The sequence below is a fragment of the Macaca thibetana genome, chromosome 6, assembly GCF_024542745.1.
Source record: "Macaca thibetana thibetana isolate TM-01 chromosome 6, ASM2454274v1, whole genome shotgun sequence".
Lineage (NCBI taxonomy): Eukaryota > Metazoa > Chordata > Mammalia > Primates > Cercopithecidae > Macaca > Macaca thibetana.
The window spans coordinates 12,838,918-12,853,443 of NC_065583.1; the positions used below are offsets into that span (position 1 = coordinate 12,838,918).

At 46.0% G+C, this 14,526-nt stretch overlaps 1 protein-coding gene across 2 annotated transcripts in view; it reads left to right on the forward strand.

The window, feature by feature from the left end:
- Positions 1–14,526, forward strand: part of SLIT3 (slit guidance ligand 3) — a 641,932-nt gene that overhangs the window by 412,466 nt on the left and 214,940 nt on the right. For both annotated transcript variants that reach the window (XM_050794632.1, XM_050794633.1), the window contains one exon: positions 4,347–4,418. In XM_050794632.1, the coding sequence (XP_050650589.1) occupies positions 4,347–4,418 (72 nt within the window). The remainder of the gene's footprint in view (positions 1–4,346; positions 4,419–14,526) is intronic.

Below are 14,526 nucleotides of genomic sequence, written 5' to 3' on the forward strand. Positions count from 1 at the left end.
GTAGTTTAATGTCATAATGGCACTTGTATAGACTTCCAGGTGGGACTGATATTTCCGGGTGCAGTATCCATATGACTTAGGAAAGCAGTCCTATTTGACAGTTGGAGATGTGAGACAGTCATGCAATTGACTAGATTCACACAACTAACGTGCAAATGATTCCACACGGTGCTCTACAGGTAATCATTTCGCTCTCACAATTAACTGTTGAGGTTGGTAACACTAACATCCCCACTGTAAAGTCGGGGAAACTGAGGCAAAGAGCATTTTAATAACTTGAATGATCATACAGCTCGTAAGTAACCCCCCCTACTTTCAGAAACAACAAATCTCCAAGTTTTGAGGCGCTTCCAAGCCCCATTTTGTAGCTTCAGAATTAATTTGGGAGTGACATCTAGGATCAAAGTCCCTCCACAAACTGCCATTTAACACAGAGAGGATTTCCTGGTAGCATGAATGTGACCAAGACAAGTGCATTGTCCCCAGCAGGGCAAAGAGGAGAACATGTTCCTGCTCCTAGTCTTGCAGGGGTAGGGGTGAAGGTGGGAACTGTCATTCTCTGCTCCTCCGAGAACAAAGCATGCCTGACATTGCAGGGAGGGCCCCAGGAAGCATTTCAAAACCTCCACTGGAACTAGACAGGCTTTCAATCCATTTATCAAAGTGTCTGCAGTTCCCATTTCAAGGTAGATGAAGCAATAATAAATTTGTGAAGAAAGTTAATCTGTGTCCAAAGCATTTTAGTAAATTAAAAAGGGGGGAGGGTGGCTGGAAGGGGGCTATATTGGTTCTTGCCAACTCCTATTTGACTTACTGTCTCCTTAATAAGTCCTCTTTGGTCTTGTGTTTTTGGATGGAATAATCGGTCAGTTAATCATTTTCCGGAAGCTGGAAAATGCACTTTAGCTAATGCAGTTCTCCTTTTCTCTCAGAACCCTAATTATTTAAAAAGGCATCCCAATTCCTAGCCCTACTCCCCAACCAAGAAAGCCTTTCCCACCAGCCATCTTCCTTTACTTACCCAGATGCACCCTACTCCAATCTCATACCTTTCCTCTAGTGTTTAAAAAAACAAAAATCCCCTTCTCGGGTCACTTCTGAGCATTTCTGCCCTCCTCAGCCCTGAGCTGCTTCCCTCATGAAAGGGGAGGCACTAAAACCCCAACAAGCAATTGGCCAGCACTAGGCTCTTGGGCATTGTGGATAGATTTTGTTATTTTTATTTAAGTGTCAGTGGAAAATGGTGGCTCCTGTCTCTCTCAAGGATAGTACTTAACAATAGCTCCGTGCTCTGGCACCACGCTGAGATAAACACACTATTAGGAACTCTCACAAAGGCCCTGTGATCATTGTGAAGGGACCGTTACCGAAAATGAAGCACCCAGCCCTGAACCCTCCTCCACGCCCCATCAGTAACACCATTAAAGCTATCAGTTTGTCAGCCCACTGGAGGTATTTATGAAATCAATATACAGTCCTGCAGATGGATGGCAGGACTGTATATTGTTAGCCGGAGAAGAGAGGCTCAATGGAAAATAAAATTAATAAAATTTACAAGCAGATTGTCATGGGGAACAGATAAATTCCCTACAATCTACTGTTTTGCTCAATTGGGACAGGAGAAAAGCAGTGACAGGGAGATGGGAAAAAAAGCTGTGTTTTAACTGGGCTCCTTAAAGTAGGAGCAAGGCTGGTTATATTTACAGCAAGAAAATAGTGAACAGAAACCAAAGCGTTGCCCCACCCAAGTGCAGGATTTCGCCTGTGTAGGAGGTCTCCCAGCAACATGGCCAGATTTTTCTGCTTAAATATCACTCTCCTCTCCTCATCCCACCGTATTGCAAACCAGAACCTTTGTACAACTGCTACTCCTCCCAGTATATTTTGGGATGTTGTCTATTCCAACAAGGTTAGTGCATTACTGGAATACATGCCCCCTCATCCAGCTTCCAGCTATGGTTCAAGCTGACAGCTCTATACCTCTCTCCTGTTTGCTGCCCCTGCCTCTGATTTTGATCACATCGACCATTTTCCAAAAGTGTGACTGGGGCTCATCTTCCAGAGCCGCCAGAGAGAGCAGCCAAGCCTGGGAGGGTAGTGGGCAAAGGCTCGGTGGCCTACAGACCAGCTTCATTTGGCAGAAAAGACTGGACTCATTGTGACTTCCAGAGCCTCGGGTGCTGCCCAGATGCCTGGTGGAAATTGCATTAGTCGGATGACAGGACCTGGGCCCCTGCTCCAGAGGCTGATGGAGAGCAGCTGAGTGGCCTTGGTGACACCGCCTGACCTCTGCTGTCATCATGGGCTTTGTTCAGCGCCCGGACTCCAGGCTGGAGCCCAGCTCATTGAATCAGGCCTGGCTGGGGGAGCCTGAGACAGGGCTCATTGTGCATCTGAATTTACTTACATCGGTTGCAGACAGAGGAAAGTGGATTTGAGATGGGAAGCACCCTGTTATTCAGCCCCAGAAACCACTAGTACTTACACCTGCACTCTACCCCAAGTCTGAGCCTTGTTTTGTGGGCCTAAAAGTGGCCCCAGATGATCCTCAAGTTTCGTTTTAGCTAGCTGCTCAGAGCACATGGCTTGTCTCAGCAGGGGATGGGAGATCAGAAAAAAGTGGACACCTCTTTTCTGTTTCCTCTTTTCCCTCCTGCCCCTTTGCAAAATGTTCATTTAGACTGCCCAGATTTTAGTGGAGGGCAGTCGTCTGATCTCTCCTGCCAAATATATCTGGAGTCATCTAAAGCTTTTGATTAGGTGCCCTTGGAAAATCAGCATGGGAGTGTCCACAGGTACAATCTGTCTCTAGGTCAACTCAGGGCCCATTTAACCTGTGACCAGCAAGGTCTCCTTATAGGACCCCATACCAAGGAAATAGTTGGACAAATATCCCCAAAATGTGCATGCAGAGAAATTCACCCTTGTGTTTCTTTAAATAGCAAGTAAATAAATAAATGCCTACCCAGCGATTTGGGACCGTGTAGCCACTCATACAATTGGACGATATACAGCCATTAAAAATGTTGGTATCAATGCGCTACTAATGACAGGGACAGATGTTCTCAATATAGCAAACAAGAATAATAGGTTATAATAGACTGTATATTATGAGGTCATATTGGTGGAATTTTATATATATAACTCGTGATTGGTAGCAGTAGTTAGATCTGCATTGTTAATTGTTTTTACCTTATATTTGAGGGTTTTTCGGGTGTTCTTTTAAAAACTAATTGCGTATGTATAGTGGTGTGTGTGTGTGACACACCTTTTATATCTGAAGAAAGTGTAAAGGGCTCACTGTGTCCCTAGCCCCTGGCTCTGCGCCCCCCACCACGCCATAGTCCTCAGAGAGGCTTCCACAGCCCATGGCTGTGTGGGACCAGCCAGGAAGGAGGTCTGGCATGAGTGTTTTGCAGGGCCAGTTTGCACGCTCTGGAGCCCTGATGGGTCTTTACAGATTGATTACTTGTTGAGATCCAAGCAGGCCTCAGTTCTGAGTGAAAACAAGTGCACATGTTTGGTCTAGCAAAAACTAAAAGTGGGAAGCAAAACAAACAAACAAGCCCGTCTCTTTCTTAGAAAGGAAATAAGGCTTTGGGAAGGCTTACAGCCTAGGACAAGACTTAGGTTTAGCCAGCTGTGGGACCTGACAGTATCCCTTACCCTCCTTAAAGCAACATGCTGGCACTGCTTAATGCTAGATGAGGTGCCTGTGGGACCCCCACTTCGGATGGATCTGTGGAAATGCAATTCGAATTTATCATGCCTGTCACTAAGAAGATCCAGGGGCCCCCAGGAATCTCTGGGACTCTAGAATAAGCTGAAGTGGTCATCCCGCATCAGAAAATCAGAATGGGCAGGCTCTGTTGCAATCCCACATGACAAAGGCAGATTGTCCTGAGCAGCAGAGGACAGCCCTGAGAGACGGGAGATTGAGCTGCGGCGTTGACCCCACAGTGGGGGAGGAGTGCCTGTGGGGCTTGGGAGCAGGGGCGGGGAGTGGGGGCAGGGGGGTGTCTCCGGGAGGTGGGAAAACAGAGAATTGGGTGCAGTATGTGCAACAAATAAGCCAGCATCTTGGCTCGTGGCCTGGAGGTGCGAGACCACCCACAGAGCCCGCCCTGGAGGCGAGCTGCTCCGCCTGGTAACCATTTCAGCAAAGGCCATCACTTGAAGAACAATGTGAATGCTTATAGCAGCCCGGGGCCTGAGACCAAACAGCCCCCATACACTCTGACGGCAGAGGCAGCAGCCTGGGTGGGGGGGATTGTTATCATTTAATGAGATGCAGATCCAGACAGCCCGGGTCTTTAACGCAGTGTGCCTCTTCTCTTCTTGTTTAGAGATTTGAGTGAAAACCAGATCCAGGGGATACCGAGGAAGGCGTTCCGCGGCATCACCGATGTGAAGAACCTGTAAGTGATGTTTTCCTTGCTTCACTACAGATGTGGCTAACTCGGGCTCTCTGACCAGAGTGAGGGTGAGGGATGGGAGAGGAGGGCGGTCCAGGTGCCTTCAGACATGAGATTGAGGGCTGTGCTCCAGTGGTTTCTAGGGAACACACGTTGGATGCCACAATAGTGTCACAGAAACCTGTACTTCGCTGGTTAGTCATCCCCAGATATAAGCACTGGAGCCTCAGTGCCTGGTGACTTAGAGCCTGGCCCTACAGAGCCTTGGTGAAGCCAGCTTTGCCCAGCGTCATTATCATCTTCTGTAAAATGGGGATGGTAACCTTGTGGGTATGTTTTGTGCAACTGAGAAAGTGTTTAAAAGAAAGAAATATCTTAGTGTCTCATGCATAGTATGTGGTCAATCAATTGGAACATTGATGATGATGGCGCCGAAGCTCTCACTCTTACTAACAGCATCGTCATCGGCGCCTGAGAGACAGTGTGGAGACCTGTATCCCAGGAAGTTGGGGAGACATAGCCAGATCCACTTCCACTGCCCTAGGATTTTTTTTTATACTTTTTATTTTGAAATGATTTTTGATTCGCAGGAAGTTTCAAAAAATAGTAAACAAGTCCGTGTACTAGTTTCCTCCAATGGTAGCATCTGACATAACCACAGTAGAGTATCAACACTAGGAAACTGGCATTGGTACCACCCACAGACGTTAGTTTTCAGATTTCACAGCTCCACGTGTACTCACTTGCGTACGCCTGTGTGAGCGCAGGCATGTGTAGTTCTGTGTGAGTTCATCACGTGCAGATTCGTGCAGCTGTCACCACAGTCAAGAGGCAGGACTATTCCAGCATGACATTTTTGAACTTTGACTATTTCCTACCTGGCTTCTACTACTGACCCCTTATTCATGACTCCTGGGCCCCTACAAGGACTATGCCTTGAATTTTCTGCCTAAACCATTGTGCCCACGGGGTCGGAACATGCTTTTGGAGAGGGAGAGGGAAGACGGTCTGGTTTGGCTGAGCAAGCACTTCTGCCCAGTAGCCTTCTCTGCAGCCCCAGATTCAATTTGAGACGTCTTAAGGGAGGCTCAAAAAAAAAGACATTGTCACTTTTCCCTATAATGAATGCACAGGTTTTAGTTTACTGGCACACTGAAGGCAGTTGGTGATGGCTTCCAGATGCAGGTTATCTGCCTCCCCTGTGGCCTTAGCGGAAAGCTTTTGGTGTTTAACATGCAAAGCACACAAGAGGGCAGAGGCGTCTCTGGGGGTGGGTGGAAGGAACGGAGAAGCAGAGAGGACTTTGCAAGGGGCTCGAGGACAAGGAGGCCGCCCGCTGCTGCTTCTGAGGGTGTTTTCCCAAGAGCAGGAGAGGATGGGGTAGAGCAGCCACAGCCACAAAGAATGGGAGTTCCTTTGCAGAACAGGTATAGGTTTCTCTCAAGAAATAGCCTCCTGAGTTTACATCTTCCTGAGAAAACGAGATACAGAAAAGCCAAACCTTCAAAACCACTAAATAAATAGAGATCTTCTCTCATCCTGAACTGGCACTTCTAACATTTCAGAGTGCTTTTCTAGCATTTCGTTCCGTGCAGTCCAAGAACTCAAGACTGTTCACATGAACCAGAAACAACTATGTTAATTAGCCTGCCAGAATGTCAGGAGGCAAGAAAATGGAGGCCCAGAGAGGGCAGTGACTAACTCAAGGTCAACCAGCTTTCTGATGATTGAACCCCAAAAGAACATTTTGCGTATATAAAGTGATATATTGGTCAGATCTCATGACACTAATTTTTAAATGGATCCATTAACCAAAAAGAACATATTGTATTGATGTATAAGCAGGGCTGGACAGTTAATTACCAACTATATTTTTGATTGTTAAGAAAGCAAATATCCCACGATGGTTCTTTTTTTTTTTTTTTTTTTTTTTTTTTTTGAGACGGAGTCTTGCTCTGTCACCCAGGCTGGAGTGCAGTGGCGCAATCTCGGCTCACTGCAAGCTCCGCCTCTCGGGTTCACGCCATTCTCCTGCCTCAGCCTCTCCTGAGTAGCTGGGACTACAGGCACCGCCACCACGCCTGGCTAATTTTTTGTATTTTTAGTAGAGATGGGGTTTCACCATGTTAGCCAGGATGGTCTCGATTTCCTGACCTCATGATCCACCTGCCTCGGCCTCCCAAAGTGCTGGGATTACAGGCTTAAGCCGCTGCGCCCGGCCCCACAATGTTCTTATTAGTTGCTAGGGTTTCTCAGATTTTGTTTTACAGGGTCTCTTTCCCCCCCTTATAATATCTCTAACTATGCAAAGGCCTCAGGACTTAAAAGGTTCAAAATTCTACAAACCCAGACTCCTAAGTCACTCCAGCACCCACCATCAGCCCACCCTCTAAGCCATGCAAATGTGTATTACTCAGGATCCTGAACTCAGTGAGGGTCTTCTCTTTGTTTATACTCACTACTAGCAGCTGGGCTTCGGGGAAGAAGGAAAGGGAAGTGAACTCACTGCCTAAAGGATGAATTAACCAAAAACACCTAAGGGGAATTGAGTACTGTGTACTTCTAATCAGTTCAGTCAGCAGGCACTTGTCAGGCAGAACCCATAAGGCCCCAGAAGTACAATTCATGTCCTCCAGTAGCTTACAGTGAAACTGGGGACAAGAATCATGTACATACAAGAAAATGTTTAGTAAAGTACCAGTCAACATGAGAGTTGGCTAATGAGGAGCTGTACGTAACGAGGGGCTCTCAGAGCTCAGAAGGAGCAGACAGCTTTAGGCAATGTAGCCTAGTGGTTAGAAGGATGGTTTTGGCAGTCTGATAGACGGATGTATGAATTCCATGTGTTCTAGGTTCTGAGTCTGTGAGGTTAAACACATTACTTGACACTTCTAAGCCTAGGTTTCCACTATATAAAATGAGGATAATAGTTGGACTTACCTCCTAGGGTTTTTGTGGAGGTTAATAAAGTAATGCGTATGAATAACTTAGTCCTATGCTTGATGCATGGAAGGTGTTTAGAAAACTCTAACTACTGTTGCTCCTGTATTCCTTTGTTACAATAGTAAAGACTGTAACTGGGCCTGAATGGTGGTTAGAATTCACAAAGTAATGAAGATGGTGCGTGCAAAGTGTAAAGGCAAAACTGTGCTTCCAGCAGACATTTCATGGGAGTGGAGTGGAGGGATCTGAGGCAGAAGAGTGTGTGATTGGGTTAGAAAGAGGTGGAAGCCGGTTGCTGGAGAGCCTTGACTGCGAGGAGCATGGGCTTTAGATGTAGACACTAAGAATGTGGATGGCTTTTGCCCTGGGACAGATCATGGTGAAAACATTTATTCTGGAAGAGGAACCGAGGACAGGAGGAGGTGGCAGAAGGAAAGGTCGGGGCAGAAGATGAGGCTGTAGTCCAATGTGAGGGTTCCTGCTCGTATCTCTCTCACACTCTCCCGGGAGAGAGCAGCCGGAAGTGGAGAAAGAGGCCAAAGTAAGCAGTCCCTGGGGACAAAATCAACAGATCTTGGCGGTCAGCGAGTTATTAGAGGCCATGGAAAAAGAAGTGAAAAATGATTAGTTCCAAGTTCAGACAATACAGAGAATGACGGCAAAGTCTCATAATCATTCATTCACACACCCATCAAACTATTTTTTGAGTTCCTTCTAAGTGCTAGTTCTGGGGAAAACGGCAGGGATTAAGATGTATCAGTGTAAATCTGTGAGCTCTGTCTTCTTGGAGCTTCCACTTCACAGAAATGGAAAGTTCAGGAGCAGGAGCCGAGCTTGGAAGATCCTGAGTTGGTTTGTAATCACATTGGGTGTGAAGTGCTGTCACGTCTTCCGTCAGCATTGTGGACAGAGCATCTTCTCTGTGTGAGGAAGTTTGTGATCTGACATCCCGTCCAGTTCCTGCTGGTTGAAGGACTTTGCTAAAGCCGCGCTATGTCTCTGGTCCTCAGCTTCCTTGGTTTTAATAAGAGGGAGTCAGACTAAATAATCGTATAGCCCAAGAGAAAAACTCATGTGAGTAATTAGAGCTATAGGACCTGAGCTGAGGATCTGATGCTTCATGGAGGGGAAGCGTCTGGACGGAGGTGATAATGAAGCTGTGTGTTTAAATATGCATCGGCACATGGAAAATAGGAGACACTTAGCACAAATTAAATTTCTATAAAACCTGCTAAGGAAACACTCCTCCTACTACCAGTCCTCAATTATGGAGATTGTCTACCTTGTGAATGATAAATAGCAAATTTGAAATCTCAGAGATGCACATCCTTGTCATCAGCCTGTTTGAGAACCACTCCCCAGCCCCGAGCCTACTCCACCACAGTGGGTGAGCCCAGGGAATTCACACCATTCCACTATTACCTTAAAGAGTAGAAGATGAACTACTGGCACATCCAGCTTCAAACTGCATGCTATGTAAAATGACAACCAGTTGGGCCTATGTGTAACACCATATGCTTTATGGAGAAAATCAAAAACTATCTGGTTTAAAAAATAATTTTTGTAGTTCTGACGTCTATTTTCTTTGCTTGCGCTGACATTTCCCTTCAAGAAAGAAGAGGCTGTGCCCGGGCGCGGTGGCTCATGCTTGTAATCCCGGCACTTTGGGAGGCCGAGGCGGGCGGATCACCTGAGGTCAGGAGTTCGAGACCAGCCTGGCCAACATGGTGAAACCTGTCTCTACTAAAAATACAAAAATTAGCTGGGTGTAGTGGCAGGCACTTATACTCTCAGCTACTCAGGAGGCTGAGGCAAGAGAACTGCTTGAACCCAGTAGGCAGAGGTTGCAGTGAGCCAAGATCACACCATTGTACTCCAGCCTGGAAGACGAGTGAAACTCAGTTAAAAAAAAAAAAGAAAAAGAAACTGTGATACCATATTTTCCACATAAAATTAAGTTTTCATCAATGTGTATAATTTGGTAAAAGTCAGCAGATAAAATTAAGCCTAGGCCTCTGGAACTAACCTACCGTCAGTAACACGTCCAACCATCTTTTGGACTTCCGCCGTGGACACTTCCGTCTACCCAGGTTCCTTTCCCCACAGCCATGCCGCCAAACAGGACCAATAAGGGGACCACAGAAGCTGCTGCAGAGCAGAGTCCCTATTCACCTAAGCAAGTAGGCAAGCGTGCAACTTTTATCAGGGCCAAGAGAAAGGATGCAGGTGGCCTCTGAGCCCTGTGGACCTGAGGAGCCACTAACATGATGCTCTCAATGAAGGGACTGGACGCCTGCCCCTCCAGACCACAGAAGGAGGCCCCTAATTGCTTCCTGCTTCTCCAGAGAAGAGAGAGAAAGTAATTATCTGGGGATGCCACTCTACGCAATTACTGAAAGCTGGTTTAATGGGCTGGTCTGATTCTCCACTACCTGCCTAGAAGGGCGGGAGGTGCTATATTTAAAGACAGACAGGCAGTTCGATGGACGAAGTGATCTATCTGGACGAAGAAAGAGACCATTAGAGAGACTGTCCTGCAGAGACCAACACTCATCACACCACTATGAAATGCCTACTGTATGCAGAAACTGTGCCAGGTAGTGGACAAAGGTACAGCGAAAAAGAGAGAGAAGGAGAGGAAGAAAAAGAAATCATAGAAAGACATAGAGATAGAACCAAAGGAAATGAATTGGGAAAACAAGAGAGATGACAGACCACAATCCAGCCGAGCCTAATAAGAAAAAGACAAAAACCAGTATAGATTTTTTTTTTTTAATGTCCCCTTGCCCTGTCTTTCTCAGCAGTTATGTTTTCCTCTGTTTTTCAGTTTCTATTTGCGAGGACTCTGTAGGACATGCATTCCAGAAGGGAAAATCAATAACCCCTGTCTCTGCCAGCTAGCAGAATTCGGAATTGACGCTTTGAAAACAAAGCTGGGCAGGCAGCCTTTGTGTTCTCTAGTTAGTCCGTGTTGCCGCACTGCCCGTGTCCACCCTCCTGCTTCCTGAGATTAATGAGGGCTGTCTCTGCCCCGGTGAGCAGGCGGTAATCTCATGTGAGGATGAGGGAGGTGTGGGGAGGGACGCCAGCACCCGTTCACCGGTAGCATCTCTGTCTGCTCATCTCGGCAGCCATTTGTTTTGTCACTGCACCTGGAGCAGCGTCCACACTCCTGGTCTTCTCCTGCAAGGCTGTACATGAACTGGGTGCTCTCACTTATCTCATGCTTCCCATGCTTCTTTACATTCCCTGAACATCCCAAGCTCCTTACTGCCCCAGGACCTTTGCACTTGCTGCTCCCTTAACATAAGATGCTACACCCTCAGACTTCCACACAGCCAGCTCCTTCTGATCCTTCACGTCCCGGCTCAAATGTTGCCTACTGTCCCCCACTGCCTTCCCTCTCTATCCCATCACCCAGTCGTATTTCTTCAGAGCACTTTTCACCCTCTGAAATTACCTCATTTATTTCTTGTTACTGATGTTATCCTGTTATTACTTGTCTCTGGATGCACATAGTAAACCTATGTACACAGATATCCTGCCTGTTTCAATCACTGCGGCATCCCCAGTACTCAAATGGTTCATGGCAGAGAGTAAAGTGGACTAGAAATGTATTGAAAGAATGACTTTGTTCATTCATTTCACAGGTGTTTGCCGATGGCCTGTTACATCTCAGAAATCATACACATTGTTAAAATGTTTTATATGAAAAGTATATATACTATACCATAGAAATAATATACCATAGTAGTATTATTATTGTGTAAGAATAGTATTGGAAAGAATAAGGTACCATTCTCTTATCCGAAGAACTCACAGTCTAATGATATTCCCATTTTCCAGATGACAAAATTAAGTTTACTAGTCAGGGAATCAATTAGTAAACCAGCACTCATAGGACATGGGTTAAGGCTTCGTTGGAGGTAAGGACAACTATGTGTGAAAGCCCAAGGAGACAGGTCTCATTCTGGCTTCATTCAGGAAATGACATAAGTTGGATCTTGAAGGTTGCATAGGAGTTCATCTAGGGGAAAGATATTGCAGGCAGAAGGAAGAGTGTGTGAAAATTCACCAACATATATAAAGGGACAGAGGTGTGTGAAAGAGTTGATGCTTGTGAGAGAGTTGTGACTGGAGTATAGCTAGCAAGAAAGGCAATAAAGAGCAATGAGGTTAGGGAGATGGGGAGGTCCAGGAAGGGAGGACCTGGAACCCCATGATCCATAGAGCAATGGGGGTTCCTTGAGGGGTTCCTAATAGGGGAGTAGCATGATCAGATTTTCACTTAAGAAAAACAGCTCCAGCAGCAGCGGGGAGCGTGGATTGCTGAGAGGCAGAGAATGAAGCTGTGTGGGTAGTGAGGAGACTTGTGCAGTTGTTCAGAAATCATGGGAGGCCTAAATTGAGCAGATAAAGTGGATCTAAAAAGGCAGAGTCAAACTGCAGGGACTCAGGGGCTAGCTGGGTGGGGGAACTGAGTGCCTGTTACCAGGGCTTATCAACCAGAGACAGAGGTGTACTTCCGTGCAAGCCGGCTCTGATGCAGGAAGAGTGCCTGGCTCTCATCACAAGGGGTGCTGCATCTTGAAGGGGGATTTAGGAAAATCTGCTCATTTGAGGCAAGGCCATGCAGATTCATCATCTTCCCAAAGTGCAGCAAGTTTCCCAGCCTTCCCTGCTTTGCATTCCTGGCTGAGAGTGTCAGGTTCAGAATTGCTGCTAGAGGAAGTTGCACTGGGCCCCAGTTTGCTAAGTGCTACCCAAAAATGCTATCTAAAGAAAGGGGTCATGCCTCCCTGCCTGACTGCCTCACTCCACCTTTCTCTTTCCCTTCCTTTCTTCTTTTTTTTCCTCCCTCTTATCCTCCCTTCCCCCTCATTCCTTCCTATTGCCCTTGCTCCCTTCCTCTCTTCCTGTCTCCCTTTCTCCTTTCATTTCTTTTTCTTCTTCTTTTTTTTTTTTTTTTTTTTTTTTTTTTGAGACGGAGTTTTGCTCTTGTTGCCCAGGCTGGGATGCAGTGGCGCAATCTCGGCTCACTGCAACCTCCGCCTCCTGGGTTCAAGTGATTCTCCTCTCTCAGCCTCCCGAGTAGCTGGGATTACAGGTGGCTGCCACCACACCTGGCTAATTTTTTTGTATTTTTAGTAGAGACGGGGTTTCACCATAATGACCACTCTGGTCTTGTACTCCTGACCTCAGGTGATCCACCCGCCCCAGCCTCCCAAAGTGCTGGGGTTACAGGCATGAGCCACCATGCCCGGCCACCTTCCTCCTTTCATTTCTCCCTCTTTCCCCCTCTTTCTTCCTCCTTCTTTCTCTCCCTCCCTTCTTTCCTGTTTTCTTCCCTTCGCCCTCTCTTCTTCCCTCTCTCTTCCTCCCTCCCTTCTTCCCTCTTCCCCGCTTTCTCTTTTCCTCCTCTGTCTTCCTCCTTTCCTTCCTCTTTCCCTCCCTCCCCTCTCTTTCTCCCTCTCATTCTTTCTCCCTCCCTCCTTTTCTGCCTGTCTTCCTCCCTTCTTTCCTTCCTTTCTTCCACTCTTCCTTTTTTTCCATTCATCCTTACACAAATTACCACTGAGCCCTTACTCTTGTCAGACCTGAAGCAAATCTTAAGAAAGATGAGTAGGACCCAGTCCTGCTCCTGTGAATTTTTGTCTACAGGGGGAGACATACAGAGCAAGCATATATCATAGGATAAACATGCCCCAGGGCACTCTTCTCTATTTGCCCCAGGGCCAATAGCATAATAATAGCTCGATAAATACCAGCTGATTAGTTAAATTTCCTGACATGAGAAAAATAGTAGAAGAAACAGGTAGATTTGACTCCATTCGTCTGATAAAGGCGCATACAGTATTATCTAAAAGCAAGGAGAGAGTGGTGGGAAATGCCCCATCCCAGAAGTTCTGCCTGGGATTGGAAGTTACACTGATGACAAGTAGAATTTCTTCTAGGCCGAGATGACACAGTTTCATAGACAGTACAACAGGTCTTCTGGCAGACTTTGCATACTTCCTAAAACACTCCTCCCTGCGTTGTAACTGTCTACTCAGCTGTCCTTCTCCTCCTGCTGTAGCCTGTAAGTTATGTAAAAGGAGAGGCTGAGTCTGCCTTTTTCATTGTTCTATTTTCAAGAGTTAGTCCTGTGCCTGGTACATAGTAGATGCTCAATAATCAATAAGCAAAGGAATAAATGACTTGCAGAACAAAGAGTTTCCAGTTTTAGGGAACAGCTGAAACCCTGAATGAGTGAATGAATGAAGGGGCATGATTATATCCTAGCAAAGAAGAATAAAATCAAGGCAGCAAGAAGGAGCCCAGAGAAGCATTGATGTTTTTTCAGGATAATGGAGACCATTATTTTAAATCCAGCATTACAATTTATTATCTGAGACAATTTGATTTGTGGACTATTTTTTTTTAAACTCATCACAAGTATTTAACCCCTTTGAGCACTAAATGCACAGCAAGCAAGGTGTTTAAAACAAGCATATAAAATAGAATCCTGTCTTTCATATACTCTGGCAAAAAGGCACAGTGATTCTGAGCCCCTCAAAGTAGGACTCAGGGGTCTTAGGCGACATTTGCCATTGGACTGAGTCTTTGCCTCGTGATTTTTAGCTCCACAGAGAATGTAAGGGACTTAGGAGGAGATGAGTATTAACGTGGAGATCACACACTGAGACTCTAGTATCTGTTGATGTTCTGATTCTTGATTCTTTATCTTATTGGGGCCAAGTGAGTATAGTGATTAAAAGTATGAATTTTGGAATCAGGTGTGATTTTTTTTTTCAGCTTTGTCCCTCACTACCTGTGTGAGCTTGGCCAGGTTTCTCAACTCTTAGTCTATAAAATAGAGAAAATACTAGTGAGGAGTCTAGGAGGGAGAAACTATGTGTCTCATGTTTGTACATTGCTTTCTGGTTTGCACACAGCCTTCACGTGTATTATCTTATTTTTGAGAGAGAGAGAAAGTAAGTCTAGCTTTGTCAACCAGGCTAGAGTGCAGTGGCAGGACATTGGCTCACTGCAGCCTCTGCCTCCTGGACTCAAGTGATCCTTCTGCCTCAGCCTCCCAAGTAGGTAGGACTACAGGTGTGAGCCACCACACCCAGCTAATTTATTTATTTATTTATTTATTTATTTATTTATTTATTTATTTATTTTG